At 46.9% G+C, this 17,651-nt stretch overlaps 1 protein-coding gene across 2 annotated transcripts in view; it reads left to right on the forward strand.

Moving 5' to 3' along the window:
* Positions 1-17,129, forward strand: part of LOC109885227 (OTU domain-containing protein 7A) — a 109,787-nt gene extending 92,658 nt beyond the window's left edge. For both annotated transcript variants that reach the window (XM_031812760.1, XM_031812762.1), the window contains 3 exons: positions 7,918-8,032; positions 13,207-13,291; positions 13,555-17,129. In XM_031812760.1, coding sequence (XP_031668620.1) covers positions 7,918-8,032; positions 13,207-13,291; positions 13,555-15,453 — 2,099 coding nt within the window. In that variant the 3' untranslated portion in view covers positions 15,454-17,129. The remainder of the gene's footprint in view (positions 1-7,917; positions 8,033-13,206; positions 13,292-13,554) is intronic.
* The last annotated feature ends 522 nt before the right edge of the window (positions 17,130-17,651 follow it).

Raw genomic sequence — 17,651 nt, forward strand, 5'->3', positions numbered from 1 at the left:
CAACTCATTTCAAAATAAAATACATTTTCTTGGCTGATTTGTTTTACAGTATAAAGGTATTGACATTTCAGTCATTATGGCTTCCGTCATTATGTAGGTTTTTGACAGATCAAACACTTAATTTAGTATTCATTACCCAGGGGTGTATTTAGTCTACATTACCCAGGGGTGTATTTAGTCTACATTACCCAGGGGTGTATATAGTCTTCATTACCCAGGGGTGTATATAGGCTTCATTACCCAGGGGTGTATATAGTCTTCATTACCCAGGGGTGTATATAGTCTACATTACCCAGGGGTGTATATAGTCTTCATTACCCAGGGGTGTATTTAGGCTACATTACCCAGGGGTGTATATAGGCTTCATTACCCAGGGGTGTATTTAGTCTTCATTACCCAGGGGTGTATTTTGTCTTCATTACCCAGGGGTGTATTTAGTCTTCATTACCCAGGGGTGTATTTAGTCTACATTGCCCAGGGGTGTATTTAGTCTTCATTACCCAGGGGTGTATTTAGTCTTCATTACCCAGGGGTGTATTTAGTCTACATTACCCAGGGGTGTATTTAGTCTTCATTACCCAGGGGTATATTTAGTCTTCATTACCAAGGGGTGTATTTAGTCTTCATTACCCAGGGGTGTATTTAGTCTACATTACCCAGGGGTGTATTTAGTCTACATTACCCAGGGGTGTATATAGTCTTCATTACCCAGGGGTGTATATAGGCTTCATTACCCAGGGGTGTATATAGTCTTCATTACCCAGGGGTGTATATAGTCTACATTACCCAGGGGTGTATATAGTCTTCATTACCCAGGGGTGTATTTAGGCTACATTACCCAGGGGTGTATATAGGCTTCATTACCCAGGGGTGTATTTAGTCTTCATTACCCAGGGGTGTATTTTGTCTTCATTACCCAGGGGTGTATTTAGTCTTCATTACCCAGGGGTGTATTTAGTCTACATTGCCCAGGGGTGTATTTAGTCTTCATTACCCAGGGGTGTATTTAGTCTTCATTACCCAGGGGTGTATTTAGTCTACATTACCCAGGGGTGTATTTAGTCTTCATTACCCAGGGGTATATTTAGTCTTCATTACCAAGGGGTGTATTTAGTCTTCATTACCCAGGGGTGTATTTAGTCTACATTACCCAGGGGTGTATTTAGTCTACATTACCCAGGGGTGTATTTAGTCTTCATTACCCAGGGGTGTATTTAGTCTTCATTACCCAGGGGTGTATTTAGTCTTCATTACCCAGGGGTGTATTTAGTCTACATTACCCAGGGGTGTATATAGTCTACATTACCCAGGGGTGTATATAGTCTTCATTACCCAGGGGTGTATATAGTCTACATTACCCAGGGGTGTATATAGTCTTCATTACCCAGGGGTGTATTTAGTCTTCATTACCCAGGGGTGTATTTAGTGTTCATTACCCAGGGGTGTATTTAGTCTACATTGCCCAGGGGTGTAATTTAGTCTACATTACCCAGGGGTGTATATAGGCTTCATTACCCATGGGTGTATATAGTCTTCATTACCCAGGGGTGTATTTAGTCTTCATTACCCAGGGGTGTATATAGGCTTCATTACCCAGGGTTGTATATAGGCTTCATTACCCAGGGTTGTATATAGGCTTCATTACCCAGGGGTGTATATAGTCTACATTACCCAGGGGTGTATTTAGTCTACATTACCCAGGGGTGTATTTAGTCTACATTACCCAGGGGTGTATTTAGTCTACATTACCCAGGGGTGTATTTAGTCTACATTACCCAGGGGTGTATATAGGCTTCATTACCCAGGGGTGTATTTAGTCTACATTACCCAGGGGTGTATATAGTCTTCATTACCCAGGGGTGTATTTAGTCTACATTACCCAGAGGTGTATTTAGTCTTCATTACCCAGTGTTGTATTTAGTCTTCATTACCCAGGGGTGTATTTAGTCTTCATTACCCAGGGGTGTTTATAGGCTTCATTACCCAGGGATATATTTAGTCTTCATTACCCAGGGGTATATTTAGTCTTCATTACCCAGGGGTATATTTAGTCTTCATTACCCAGGGTTGTATATAGGTGTCATTACCCAGGGTTGTATATATTCTTCATTACCCAGGGGTGTATATAGTCTTCATTACCCAGGGGTGTATATAGTCACAGTAGCTGTCATTTCCACGTGGTGTATTCTGTCTTTTCGGTCAGTCTTGTGATAGATTACATAAAATCCTTGAAAGATACCTGGTAGTTTACTGGTCCCTGTTGAAAGTTTCCAGTAATTTACCCTCCCTTTGCAACACTAATTATGTCTTACAGTACATTGTCTCAATGCAGAGAGATGTAATTTATCTGACAGTACATTGTCTCAATGCAGAGAGATGTAATTTATCTGATAGTACATTGTCTCAATCAGTCTGTGGTGTAAAGTCATTCATCGTGTCTCAGGCTTGAGGCTGATCAAACTGTGCGAAGAACTTTCTGTGAAAGGAAAGACAGAAGAGCGTCACACACACACACACACACACACACACACACACACACACACACACACACACACACACACACACACACACACACACACACACACACACACACACACAAACACACACACACACACAAACACACACACAAGCACACACACACACAAGCACACACAAACACACAGAAAGACAGAACCGCCTCACTGAAGACCTGTGGGAGGAACCCTCAAGACCACAGCACAACACAGCTGTACTTGATCAGAGTTACGCACACACTACTTACGTAAACACTCCCACACACACACACACAGGATGCTGCATTCCTCTCTACATTCTGAGAGTTACAGCTAAATCTTTTTTGGCAAAAGCCCTGACTGTCTGACAGACACTTTTACAGTACAGCCTGTCCTCTGTCTCAACAACCTTTGGAAAGAAAATTGTGATAAAGCAAAATAAAAAGTTTCATTTAAGGACCGAAAAATTGCCGTGCGTGCCATATAGATTGCAAAATAGTTGGCAAGAGATTTTTGACGTACCGATTCCATGGTTTATGAACCGAGAACGTAAAACCACGCCAAAGTTTTTTTCTTTAAATTATAATGGGTGATTCAGGCTCTTCTCAGCTCTGCTGATTTTGCTGCGAAGAGTCTGAATCATTAGATTTTTTGGTTTTAATACTGTCCATATGTAGCTTGTTTCTGGTCGCAGGTTCAGGAATGGCTGAAGATTTGCAACATTTACCCGGAGCTAACTCTGCAGACGGCACTACTGGGTGATCTGAAACGTCATAGTCAATCCAATAGTATAATAATGCTTTCAGTAAAAAATATGGTTTTTTTTAGGGCCTCCCGTGGTTAAGGGCGCTGTACTGCAGCGCCAGGAGGTTCGTGGGGCGACGCACAATTGGCCTAGCGTCGTCCGGGTTAGGGAGGGCTTGGCCGGTAGGGATATCCTTGACTCATCGCGCACCAGCGACCCCTGTGGCTGGCTGGGCGCAGTGCACGCTAACCAAGGTCGCCAGGTGCACGGTGTTTCCTCCGACACATTGGTGCGGCTGGATTCCGGGTTGGATGCGCGCTGTGTTAAGAAGCAGTGCGGCTTGGTTGGGTTGTGTATCGGAGGACGCATGACTTTCGTCTCTCCCGAGCCCCGTACGGGAGTTGTAGCGATGAGACAAGATAGTAGCTATTAAAACAATTGGATACCACAAAATTGGGGTGAAAAAGGGGACATTTACAATTTCTAGAAACAATGAGAATAGAAAGGTTCAGAAAATATGTGAAACATCACAGCTAAAAAAATATATGGCAAATAGAAATCCAATATGTACGGTGTTAAGAGATATGGAGCTGAAGGGTGGGACTGGATGGTGTTAAGAGATATGGAGCTGAAGGGTGGGACTGGATGGTGTTAAGAGATATGGAGCTGAAGGGTGGGACTGGATGGTGTTAAGAGATATGGAGCTGAAGGGTGGGACTGGATGGTGTTAAGAGATAGATGGGAGGGGTTGAATGGAGCTGAAGGGTGGGACTGGATGGTGTTAAGAGATAGGTGGGAGGGGTTGAATGGAGCTGAAGGGTGGGACTGGATGGTGTTAAGAGATAGGTGGGAGGGGTTGAATGGAGCTGAAGGGTGGGACTGGATGGTGTTAAGAGATAGGTGGGAGGGGTTGAATGGAGCTGAAGGGTGGGACTGGATGGTGTTAAGAGATAGATGGGAGGGGTTGAATGGAGCTGAAGGGTGGGACTGGATGGTGTTGAGAGATAGATGGGAGGGGTTGAATGGAGCTGAAGGATGGGACTGGATGGTGTTAAGAGACAGATGGGAGGGGTTGAATGGAGCTGGGACTGGATGGTGTTCAGAGACAGATGGGAGGGGTTGAATGGAGCTGAAGGGTGGGACTGGATGGTGTTAAGAGATAGATGGGAGGGGTTGAATGGAGCTGGGACTGGATGGTGTGTGTGTGTGTGTGTGTGTGTGTGTGTGTGTGTGTGTGTGTGTGTGTGTGTGTGTGTGTGTGTGTGTGTGTGTGTGTGTGTGTGTGTGTGTGTGTGTGTGTGTGTGTGTGTGTGTGTATAGATGTATGTAAACACAAATCATCCTCTCACTGTCAACTGCGTTTATTTTCAGCAAACTTAACATGTGTAAATATTTGTATGAACATAACAAGATTCAACAACTCAGAGACATAAACTGAACAAGTTCCACAGACATGTGACTAACAGAAATAGAATAATGTGTCCCTGAACAAAGGGGGGTCAAAATCAAAAGTAACAGTTAGTATCTGGTGTGGCCACCAGCTGCATTAAGTACTGCAGTGCATCTCCTCCTCATGGACTGCACCAGATTTGCCAGTTCTTGCTGTGAGATGTTACCCCACTCTTCCACCAAGGCACCTGCAAGTTCCCGGACATTTCGAGGCCCTCACCCTCTGATCCAACAGGTCAATGGGATTGAGATCCGGGCTCTTCGCTGGCCACGGCAGAACACTGATATTTCTGTCTTACAGGAAATCATGCACAGAATGAGCAGTATGGCTGGTGGCAATTGTCATGCTGGAGGGTCATGTCAGGATGAGCCTGCAGGAAGGGTACCACATGAGGGAGGAGGATGTTGCCAGTATTGTCTGGTGAGGACCTGCCTTACAACAGGCCTACAAGCCCTCAGTCCAACCTCTCTCAGCCTATTGCGGACAGTCTGAGCACTGATGGAGGGATTGTGTGTTCCTGGTGTAACTCGGGCAGTTGTTGCTGCCATCCTGTACCTGTCCCGCAGGTGTGATGTTCGGATGTACCGATCCTGTGCAGGTGTTGTTACACGTGGTCTGCCACTGCGAGGACGATCAGCTGTCCGTCCTGTCTCCCTGTAGAGCTGTCTTAGGTGTCTCACAGTACGGACATTGCAATTTATTGCCCTGGCCACATCTGCTGTCCTCATGCCTCCTTGCAGCATGCCTAAGGCACGTTCACACAGATGAGCAGGGACCCTGGGAATCTTTATTTTTGTGTTTTTCAGAGTCAGTAGAAAGGCCTCTTTAGTGTCCTAAGTTTTCATAACTGTGATCTTAATTGCCTACCGTCTGTAAGTTGTTAGTGTCTTGATGACCTTTCCACAGGTCCATTCATTGTTTATGGTTCATTGAACAACCATGGGAAACAGTGTTTAAACCCTTTACAATGAAGATCTGTGAACTTATTTGGATTTTTACAAATTATCTTTGAAAGACAGAATCCTGAAAACGGGGGACGTTTCTTTTTTTGTTGAGTTGACATATAATATATATTATATATTTGCAAAAGAATATATGGGGGATTGGAAGTGATGCAGACAATTACATTGATAGAAGCTACAATCTATTTGCCCTATTAAAGCTGATCCGCCCTCTAACAAAGAGAGAGAGAGAGAGAGAGAGAGAGAGAGAGAGAGAGAGAGAGAGAGAGAGAGAGAGAGAGAAAGGAATCAGACCCTCGTGACAGAGACTCATCTATCTCTCTCTAGACAGTGTTATTATGGTGTGTGAACATCCACCCACACAACACACTCCCTGTAATGTCAGCGTAGGTGCTTCTCAGCAACATCCGTTGTTTTACATGTTTGGCTGAAGAAGAAAAGGGGAAAAAGTCCCTCTTGGCATCAAAGGGTCACGTGGAAGATGATACCAATAGAAGGATGAAAGCTTTACACAGTGGGACAACAGAGCTCATCAAACCATGACTTTATGAGCCGGGGTTTACTGTGATTAATGGGTCTGTGGCAACTTTCAAACCAGAATTGTCCTCCTGGTCAATAGAGGCTCTGCTTATTCTACCTAGGCTGTGTGGTTACCTGTCTGTGTGCTGTGTGGTTACCTGGCTGTGTGTTTACCTGTCTGTGTGTTTACCTGGCTGTGTGGTTAGCTGGCTGTGTGGTTACCTGGCTGTGTGCTGTGTGGTTACCTGGCTGTGTGGTTACATGGCTGTGTGCTGTGTGGTTACCTGGCTGTGTGGTTACTTGGCTGTGTGGTTACCTGGCTGTGTGGTTACCTGGCTGTTGTGTTTACCTGTCTGTGTGTTTACCTGTCTGTGTGCTGTGTGGTTACCTGTCTGTGTGCTGTGTGGTTACCTGTCTGTGTGCTGTGTGGTTACTTGGCTGTGTGGTTACTTGGCTGTGTGGTTACCTGGCTGTGTGGTTACCTGGCTGTGTGGTTACCTGGCTGTGTGGTTACCTGGCTGTTGTGTTTACCTGTCTGTGTGGTTACCTGGCTGTGTGGTTACCTGGCTGTTGTGTTTACCTGTCTGTGTGCTGTGTGGTTACATGGCTGTGTGCTGTGTGGTTACATGGCTGTGTGCTGTGTGGTTACCTGGCTGTGTGGTTACTTGGCTGTGTGGTTACCTGGCTGTGTGGTTACCTGGCTGTTGTGTTTACCTGTCTGTGTGTTTACCTGTCTGTGTGCTGTGTGGTTACCTGGCTGTGTGGTTACATGGCTGTGTGCTGTGTGGTTACCTGTCTGTGTGCTGTGTGGTTACTTGGCTGTGTGGTTACTTGGCTGTGTGGTTACCTGGCTGTGTGGTTACCTGGCTGTGTGGTTACCTGGCTGTGTGGTTACCTGGCTGTTGTGTTTACCTGTCTGTGTGTTTACCTGTCTGTGTGCTGTGTGGTTACCTGGCTGTGTGGTTACATGGCTGTGTGCTGTGTGGTTACCTGTCTGTGTGCTGTGTGGTTACCTGTCTGTGTGCTGTGTGGTTACTTGGCTGTGTGGTTACTTGGCTGTGCGGTTACCTGGCTGTGTGGTTTCCTGGCTGTGTGGCTACCTGGCTGTGTGTTGTGTGGTTACATGGCTGTGTGCTGTGTGGTTACCTGGCTGTGTGGTTACCAGGCTGTGTGGTTACCTGGCTGTGTGGTTACCTGGCTGTGTGGTTACCTGGCTGTGTGGTTACCTGGCTGTGTGTTGTGTGGTTACCTGGCTGTGTGGTTACCAGGCTGTGTGGTTACCTGGCTGTGTGGTTACCAGGCTGTGTGGTTACCTGGCTGTGTGCTGTGTGGTTACCAGGCTGTGTGGTTACCTGGCTGTGTGGTTACCAGGCTGTGTGGTTACATGGCTGTGTGGTTACCTGGCTGTGTGTTGTGTGGTTACCTGGCTGTGTGCTGTGTGGTTACCTGTCTGTGTGCTGTGTGGTTACCTGGCTGTTGTATTTACCTGTCTGTGTGTTTACCTGTCTGTATGGTTACCTGGCTGTGTGCTCTGTGGTTACCTGTCTGTGTGCTGTGTGGTTACCTGGCTGTTGTATTTACCTGTCTGTGTGCTGTGTGGTTACCTGGCTGTGTGCTGTGTGGTTACCTGGCTGTGTGGTTACCTGGCTGTGTGTTTACCTGTCATTGTGCTGTATGGTTACCTGGCTGTGTGTTTGTACCCCTGCTTATCTGATCTGACCATAATGACGTGTGATCTGTGTTTTCCAGCTGTGATCCCGCTGACCGACTCAGAACACAAGCTGCTATCTCTCCACTTCGCTACGGACCCTGGGAAGGACTGGGAGTGGAGCCGAGACCACAACGACAACATCAAGCTAGCCAAGTGAGTTAGGTACAACAAACGACAAACAGGTGGTGGTGGTGGAGGGGGTCATAGGGGTGGAGGGGGTCATAGGGGTGGAGGGGGTAATAGAGGTGGAGGGGGTAGTAGAGGAGAAAGGATCTCCTCTAATCATAGAAAGGAGGAGAGGAGATCCCCCTCTAATCATAGAAAGGAGGAGAGGAGATCCCCCTCTAATCATAGGAGGAGAGGAGATCCCCCTCTAATCAAAGAAAGGAGGAGGAGATCCCCCTCTAATCATAGAAAGGAGGAGAGGAGATCCCCCTCTAATCATAGAAAGGAGGAGAGGAGATCCCTCTCTAATCATAGAAAGGAGGAGGAGATCCCCCTCTAATCATAGAAAGGAGGAGGAGATCCCCCTCTAATCATAGGAGGGAGAGGAGTTCCCCCTCTAATCATAGAAAGGAGGAGAGGAGATCCCCCTCTAATCATAGAGTCATTATCTCTAGGCGTCGTACATCATTATCTTCTATAACGCTGCATTACACAGAGGATTGTCATGGAGCATTGTCATGGAGCACTGTCTGTCTGTCATGGAGCACTGTCTGTCTGTCATGGAGCATTGTCTGTCTGTCATGGAGCACTGTCTGTCTGTCTGTCTGTCTGTCATGGACCACTGTCTGTCTGTCTGTCATGAAGCACTGTCTGGCTTTCTGTCTCTCATGGAGCACTGTCTGTCTGTCTGTCTGTCTGTCTGTCTGTCTGTCTGTCTGTCTGTCTGTCTGTCTGTCACGAAGCAGTGTCTGTCTGTCTGTCTGTCTGTCTGTCTGTCTGTCTGTCTGTCTGTCTGTCTGTCTGTCTGTCTGTCTGTCTGTCTGTCTGTCTGTCTGTCTGTCTGTCTGTCTGTCTGTCTGTCTCTCTGTCTGTCATGGAGCACTGTCTGTCTGTCTGTCTGTCTGTCTGTCTGTCTGTCTGTCTGTCTGTCTGTCTGTCTGTCTGTCTGTCTGTATGTATGTCATGTAGCACTGTCTGTCTGTTAGAATGAGAGAAAGAGACAGGATACTAGGTTGATGAGATCATTTCTGAGACTTGTGTGATTTGGTGAGTTTAAAAACCACTCGTTTGTGAGACTTACATTGAATAATTTGGGTTCCTTAGAGAAGAAAACTCCCCATTAATTGTGTACATATGTGAAGTCACACAAAGTCTAAGATTGAAGGTGATTGTGAAGTTAGAGACTCTGAAGGTGTTTGTAAAGTTAGACCCTCTGAAGGTGATTGTGAAGTTAGACCCTCTGAAGGTGATTGTGAAGTTACAGACTCTGAAGGTGTTTGTGAAGTTAGACCCTCTAAAGGTGATTGTGAAGTTACAGACTCTGAAGGTGTTTGTGAAGTTAGACCCTCTGAAGGTGTTTGTGAAGTTAGACCCTCTGAAGGTGATTGTGAAGTTAGACCCTCTGAAGGTGATTGTGAAGTTAGACCCTCTAAAGGTGATTGTGAAGTTACAGACTCTGAAGGTGTTTGTGAAGTTAGACCCTCTGAAGGTGTTTGTGAAGTTAGACCCTCTGAAGGTGATTGTGAAGTTAGGCCCTCTGAAGGTGATTGTGAAGTTAGACCCTCTGAAGGTGTTTGTGAAGTTACAGACTCTGAAGGTGATTGTGAAGTTAGACCCTCTGAAGGTGATTGTGAAGTTAGACCCTCTGAAGGTGATTGTGAAGTTAGACCCTCTGAAGTTGATTGTGAAGTTACAGACTCTGAAGGTGATTGTGAAGTTACAGACTCTGAAGGTGATTGTGAAGTTACAGACTCTGAAGGTGATTGTGAAGTTACAGACTCTGAAGGTGATTGTGAAGTTAGACCCTCTGAAGGTGATTGTGAAGTTAGACCCTCTGAAGTTGATTGTGAAGTTAGACCCTCTGAAGGTGATTGTGAAGTTAGACCCTCTGAAGGTGATTGTGAAGTTACAGACTCTGAAGGTGATTGTGAAGTTACAGACTCTGAAGGTGATTGTGAAGTTAGGCCCTCTGAAGGTGATTGTGAAGTTAGACCCTCTGAAGGTGATTGTGAAGTTACAGACTCTGAAGGTGATTGTGAAGTTAGACCCTCTGAAGGTGTTTGTGAAGTTACAGACTCTGAAGGTGATTGTGAAGTTACAGACTCTGAAGGTGATTGTGAAGTTACAGACTCTGAAGGTGTTTGTGAAGTTAGAGCCTCTGTCTTTTTTGCTATTATCTTTTCTATCTAAAAGACAGTCTTAAGATTTTTTTAAATACGTTTCTAGTGGAGTTAAAGGCACTACAATGATGCAATGGAGCCTTGCCTCGGTTGCAACTGAGGTCTTTTATGGTCCTTCTCCCTTGGAGCAGCTGGGTTCTCTGGCAGCAGCTCATTTGACAATATATAAATAACTCTGTCCATTTACTTTGTCAAGTAAGCTTCCAGTGTATTCCACTGCAAGACAAAATAGAACGTTTTTAGGGCCCTGGTAAACCAGACAAAACAGGAAGGTGTAGGGGCCCTGGTCAATCAGACAAAACAGGAAGGTGTAGGGGCCCTGGTCAATCAGACAAAACAGGAAGGTGTAGGGGCCCTGGTCAATCAGACAGAACAGGAAGGTGTAGGGGCCCTGGTCAACCAGACAGAACAGGAAGGTGTAGGGGCCCTGGTGAACCAGACAAAACAGGAAGGTGTAGGGGCCCTGGTAAACCAGACAAAACAGGAAGGTGTAGGGGCCCTGGTCAACCAGACAGAACAGGAAGGTGTAGGGGCCCTGGTCAATCAGACAAAACAGGAAGGTGTAGGGGCCCTGGTGAACCAGACAAAACAGGAAGGTGTAGGGGCCCTGGTAAACCAGACAAAACAGGAAGGTGTATGGCCCAGGTCGATCAGGCAAAACAGGAAGTTTTAGGGCCCTGGTCAATCAGACAAAACAGGAAGGTGTAGGGGCCCTGGTCAACCAGACAAAACAGGAAGGTGTATGGCCCTGGTCGATCAGGCAAAACAGGAAGTTTTAGGGCCCTGGTCAATCAGACAAAACAGGAAGGTGTAGGGGCCCTGGTCAACCAGACAAAACAGGAAGGTGTAGGGCCCTGGTCAATCAGACAAAACAGGAAGGTGTAGGGCCCTGGTCAATCAGACAAAACAGGAAGGTGTAGGGCCCTGGTCAATCAGACAAAACTGGAAGGTGTAGGGCCCTGATCAATCAGACAAAACAGGAAGTTTTAGGGCCCTGGTCAGTCAGACAAAACTGGAAGGTGTAGGGCCCTGGTCAATCAGAACGTTATAGGGCCCTGGTCAATCAGAACGTTATAGGGCCCTGGTCAATCAGAACGTTATAGGGCCCTGGGCAATCAGAACGTTATAGGGCCCTGGCCAATCAGAATGTTATAGGGCCCTGGTCAATCAGAATGTTATAGAGCCCTGGTCAATCAGAACGTTATAGGGCCCTGGTCAATCAGAACGTTTTAGGGCCCTGGTCAATCAAGTCAGCTAACTGTGCTGCAGGGAACATTGAAAAATATCATTCTTCTTGAATACAAGAATGAATGTTGGGATTCGTGTTCTCAACTAAACATTGTTCCCAGCACGAATCACAAAGAGCCTTATTTTAATTAGAGATGAACTATCCATAGTTTATTATCTATAAAACGTTAACACGTATCACTACAAGCTGTAGTGTTCAATCTTAATTCATTGCTAAATAAAAAATACACGTCCTCTCACTGTCAACTGCGTTTATTTTCTGCAAACTTAAGTATTAAGTTTTGTAAGTATTTGTATGAACATAACAAGATTCAACAACTGAGACTAAACAAGTTCCACAGACATGGAGACCATGGACTGCACCAGATTTAGTCTACTGTAGTCTACTGTGTGGCCACCAGCTGCATTAAGTCTCCTCCTCATGGACTGCACCAGATTTACCCGTTCTTGCTGTGAGATGTTACCCCACTCTTCCACCAAGGCACCTGCAAGTTCCCGGACATTTCTGGGGGGAATGGCCCTAGCCCTCACCCTCTGATCCAACAGGTCCCAGACGTGCTCAATGGGATTGAGATCCAGGTTCTTCGCTGGCCATGGCAGAACAATGACATTCCGGTCTTGCTGGAAATCACGCACAGAACGAGCAGCATGGCTGGTGGCATTGTCATGCTGGAGGGTCATGTCAGGATGAGCCTGCAGGAAGGGTACCACATGAGGGAGGAGGATGTCTTCCCTGTAATGCACAGCGTTGAGATTGCCTGCAATGACAACAACCTCAGTCCGATGATACTGTGACACACCTCACCAGACCATGACGGACCCTCCACCTCCAAATCGATCCTGCTCCAGAGTACAGGCCTCGGTGTAACGCTCATTCCTTCAACGATAAACGCGAATCCGACCATCACCCCTGGTGAGACAAACCGCGACTCGTCAGTGAAGAGCACTTTTTGCCAGTCCTGTCTGGTCCAGCGACGGTGGGTTCGTGCCCATAGGCGACGTTGTTGCCGGTGATGTCTGGTGAGGACCTGCCTTACAACAGGCCTACAAGCCCTCAGTCCAGCCTCTCTCAGCCTATTGCGGACAGTCTGAGCACTGGTGAAGGGATTGTGCGTTCCTGGTGTAACTCGGGCAGTTGTTGCCATCCTGTACCTGTCCCGCAGGTGGGATGTTCAGATGTACCGATCCTGTGCAGGTGTTGTTACACATGGTCTGCCACTGCGAGGACAATCAGCTGTCCGTCCTGTCTCCCTGTAGAGCTGTCTTAGGCATCTCACAGTACGGACATTGCAATTTATTACCCTGGCCACATCTGCAGTCCTCATGTCTCATTGCAGCATGCCTAAGGCACGTTCACGCAGATGATCAGGGACCCTGGGCATCTTTCTTTTGGTGTATTTCAGAGTCAGTAGAAAGGCCTCTTTGGTGTCCTACATTTTCAGAACTGTGATCTTAATTGCCTACCGTCTGTAAGTTGTTAGTGTCTTGATGACCTTTCCACAGGTCCATTAATTGTTTATGGTTCATTGAACAAGCATTGGGAAACAGTGTTTAAACCCTTTACAATGAAGATCTGTGAATTTATTTGGATTTTTACTAATTATCTTTGAAAGACAGAATCCTGAAAAGGGGATGTTTCTTTTTTTTTTTGCTGAGTTTATATTTCTTCAAAAGCGTAGATTTATAATCCAGATTTACTGTTGCTTTCTAATGTTCGTAACCTTTCTCCCTCAGTTTAATCCTGTCTCTGGAAGCCAAACTGAACCTGCTGCATAACTACATGAACGTAACATGGATCAGGATACCATCTGAGACCAGGGTACCTCTCCTCTTTCTCTTCCATATTGATTGGCTAATGCCAGCAAATAATTGTTGTGAATAGATTTGATAGGTTGTTCTGCATCCGTGTTGTACCGCCAGCTCCTCAGCACCTTACTGTCTATGTACAAGGAATAAAGCAAACTACGTTTTGATATCATAGTCTTGAAATGGAGTAGATTAGATTAGACAGATTAACATAATTTACTGATTGTGGTTCCTCTCCATCCCTTCTCACCCCTCCCTCCCTCTCTCTCTCTCCAGGCTCCCCTGGCCCAGCCGGAGTCTCCCACGGCGTCCCACGGGGGCGACGACGTCCAGTCTCTAGCCGACTCCATGGACTCCGACCGCGACTCCGTCTGCAGCAACTCCAACGTCAACAACGGCAAGGTCTCCGCGAAGGACAAGGATCCCAAGGAGAAGACGGAGAGGCAGCAACAGCGTAAAGACAAGGACAAGACCAGGACGGACTCTGTGGCCAACAAGCTAGGCAGCTTCAGTAAAACCCTGGGTATCAAGCTGAAGAAGAACATGGGAGGTCTGGGAGGGCTGGTCCACGGAAAGATCAACCGCTCCAACTCTGGAGGCAACGGCCGGAACAATGGAGGAGTGGGGGGCGGCAACGGAGGAGGGGGGGGCGGCGGCAACGGAGGAGGGACAGAGAATAACGTAGAGAAGAAGAAGGAGAAAAGGGAAGGAAAAGCCCGGAAGGATGGAGGAGGAGGAGAGAAGGAAGGCCAGTCTGCGAGTACGTCGTTCTCCTCGGACAAGACCACCAGCCCGTCTCCCACCGAGCGTCCCCCAGGCGTGCCCTCTCCTCCCGGGGAACGGGACAGGGACAGGGGGGGTCTCCTGGCCAGGCTGGTTGGGGATAAGGCCCTGTCGGAGCACTGGAAGTACAGCACAGACGTCAAGCTGAGCCTCAACATACTGAGAGCCGCCATGCAGGGCGAGAGGAAGTTCATCTTCGCTGGCCTTCTCCTCACCTCCCATCGCCACCAGTTCCACGAGGAGATGATCTCCTTCTACCTGACCTCCGCTCAGGAGCGCTTCTCTGCCGAGCAGGAGACCAGGAGGAAGGAAGGAGAGAAGAAACCTGCAGCAAACTCTACAACCACGACTACTACGACCAACGGGCCCTCCAACGCCCTGAAGAAACCAGAGCAGGAGAGCGCCCCTCACCGGGAGAGAGAGAGGGAGAAGGAAAGAGAGAGAGAAAAGGAGAGGGAGAGAGAGAGGGAGAGAGAGAGAGAAAGGGAGAGAGAGAGGGAGAGAGAGAGAGAAAGGGAGAGAGAGAGGGAGCGAGACACCCGCACCCCTCCTCCTCCTCCCTCCTGCCCTCCTCCTCCTACTCCCCTTCCCCAGGACTTCATCTCTTCCCCAGGCAGACACCACCATAGCCATACCCCTCACACCCCCCCACAGATTGCCCTGAAGATGCAGGGCCGCCACAGCCCCTCCCCCAACTCCTCCCCCAGCAACGGTGCTACCAGGAGACCGGGGTCCGTCCCCCCTGTCCCCAGGCCCGTCCCAACTACTGTCCCAGTGTCAGCCCACTACAGCCATACCCCTCCCATCCAGAGGTCCAGTATCATCCACCTGAGAGACGTCAACCTCCAGGCCCTCCAGGCACCCAGCTTCCAGCCGGACGACCCCCAGCCCAGCTACAAGCCTCCTCTGGTGGGCACCCTGAAGACCTGTGCCACGTACCCCCAGCAGAACCGCTCTCTGTCCTCCCAGAGCTACTCTCCAGCCCGACTGTCTGGGGTCCGTTTGGGCACCGGGGTCAACCACACCCACCCGGGGGTCCCAGGCACCACGGAGCCCTACAACATGCCTGGGGAGCACAAGTCCCATACCTATACCAACGGCTTCAACACTAGCCACATACAGGACTGTCTGGAGTTCGCCGACGCCGACGTGCCTCAGACCTGGGGGAGCAGTAGGGTCACCAGGACGGGTTCGGGGTCCGACAAGGTCAAAAGTCAGATCGGTAGCACCGGTGGGGGTTGCCTGGTGTACTGCCTGCAGCAGAGGAGATGCAAGAGGGAGAAGTGCTCCTTCTACGGGCGGCCGGAGACAGATAACTACTGTTCCTACTGCTTCAAGGAGGATCTGAAACACAAGGAGAGGGAGGCCAAGGCCCTCAGTAGGCCTGGGTAGCCCCTGGTAGCGCGCCAGCCAGAGGTGCTGCTACTCTAGAGCCTGGTGTGCTATCTATCGCACGACAGGTACTGCAAACCCCAGCTGCTGACAACGCAACACAACAGACAGACAGACAGAACTGTGTCCATAGAGAAGGCGATAGAACAGGTTCTACTCAATAGACTGTCTGTGGACGTTGGGACATACAGACAGACAGACAGACAGACACGCTCAGAGCCAGTTGATCGCCTGCTCTGTTTAAAACATTTGATTCCTGTCACTTCTCCTGTCTCAGTGTACAGTACAGTAGGCTACTGTAAAGGACACAACTACTTGATGACAAGCAGGGTAGATCTCTGTCCACTTAACATCTTTGGCCAGCAGGAATCTATCACTTTGTTCGTTAAAAAAAATAGGTTCAACTTCAATTTTTTGGTTGGTTTTATGGAGAAATGTCTTGTGTTTTTTGCCCACAACTTGAATGGCAAACTAAGATATCATTTCAGGCAAATACAGTACACATAAAAAGAGCATTTTGTTGTGCAGTGGGTCAAAACATAACCATAAATCATCTAAAACAGCTTAAATCTAACATCTAACTAAAACCGCACTGTTTTGATCTTAATTAAAATCTTCAACCAACTTTAAAAACAAACCTCTCAAAGCAATACATTAGTAACTTTAATTTTAAAATGTTTTAATCAATAATTGTCCTAATGGTCCTAACTCACTGTGAACCCTTTCTGTTGTCTATGCACTCATGTTGGCTTCAGTAGAGAGTTCAAATCCTCTGCTGCAGCTGACAGACAATAGACGACAACAGGCCGGATATTCAGTCAACTGCAAACAAACCCACACTAAGGAAAATAGCCGTTTCGTGTGGTGAAATTGCACTTTGTAAGTTCAATTTGCCGTGTGCCCTCACATTGATTACCCGGTTTAAACGAAACAACAACAAAAATTGAATTGGTTTTTAATGAATCGTACTCCTTATGACAGCGAGGGCAGAGATACTGTTTCAGTGCTAGTTTGGTCTGCCTCAAAAAAATGTTTTATTTAATGTTTTCCTCTACATTCTACACGTCTTCGATAAACCAAATGTGTTTTCATCAGCAGTTGATTATCTTGGTTGTTATTTTACAGGTGGTGTTGTGGTGTTGCTACCATTCGTTTTTTTTCACATTTAAATGTCTTATCGTTCATGACAACGACAAAAGAACATGAAATCTCCTGGCCAAAGATGTTAAATATATATAGAGAGAGAACGCTCTTCAAAACACTCCTGAATTATAATGCAGTTCGGGTTCCTTTTTATGTACCTGGTTCATGGACTCTCACCATATAAAATGTAAAAAAATATGATTTTGTATTCATTTGACAGTTTTACACAACTTAAATGATTAATTTGCACATTAGATACCAATGTACAGTACATAGCAAAAAATGAGGAACAAAATAAGATTAGTATATTGTGTAAAAAAAAAAAAAAAAATGAGTTTGTGTGTTTTTGTGTATAGAGAATGTGATGATGGGGGGAATTTACAAGCCAAGGCTATACAAGTGTTATAGAGAAAATATTTTTATATGATTTTCACAAAAATGCCATGAAGCAATATTTCGCGCTTTTTTTCTTATGGACACTGTTGTCACTTTGGTAAGTTATATTTAAGGGCACGGACATTAGGTGGTGGTGGTGGGGGGGGGGGGGGGGGGGGGGGGGGGGAGGGGCCGAACGCAAAGCTTCAGTTGGTCGAGGGTTGGACCTACATCATATCAATGGAAAATGACCTGTCGTATTGTCGTGATTGTCTCAATCAATCTGACATTGAAGGGCTGGTTGGTTTTAAAACGGGTTGATAGATCGTCGATATATATATATATATATATACATACACAACATCCTTCAAGCAATCACCACATTTATGAGATTCTACGGACATATGTTACACCTTATCCTGGTTGGTCCACTGGGCTGCGTATTGCCGACAAAACTGTAACACGTAGTTAACCAGGCGTTTTAAATGTGAAGAGGGATATTTCCTAGTTCCTGGTTCATCACGAGTCATCGGAAGTCACAGCACGTGATGACGGTGATAACGAATTGTTTTTTATTCATATGTAAAAGCACAACATGTATTCATTAATACTGTGTTGTACTTCCACAGTGGGTATCTGTCTGTCCCTACCATGGCATTATGTTGTCCTATAGTTTAAGG

This window comes from Oncorhynchus kisutch, unplaced genomic scaffold (genome assembly GCF_002021735.2).
Source record: "Oncorhynchus kisutch isolate 150728-3 unplaced genomic scaffold, Okis_V2 Okis03b-Okis08b_hom, whole genome shotgun sequence".
Taxonomy (NCBI): Eukaryota; Metazoa; Chordata; class Actinopteri; order Salmoniformes; family Salmonidae; genus Oncorhynchus; species Oncorhynchus kisutch.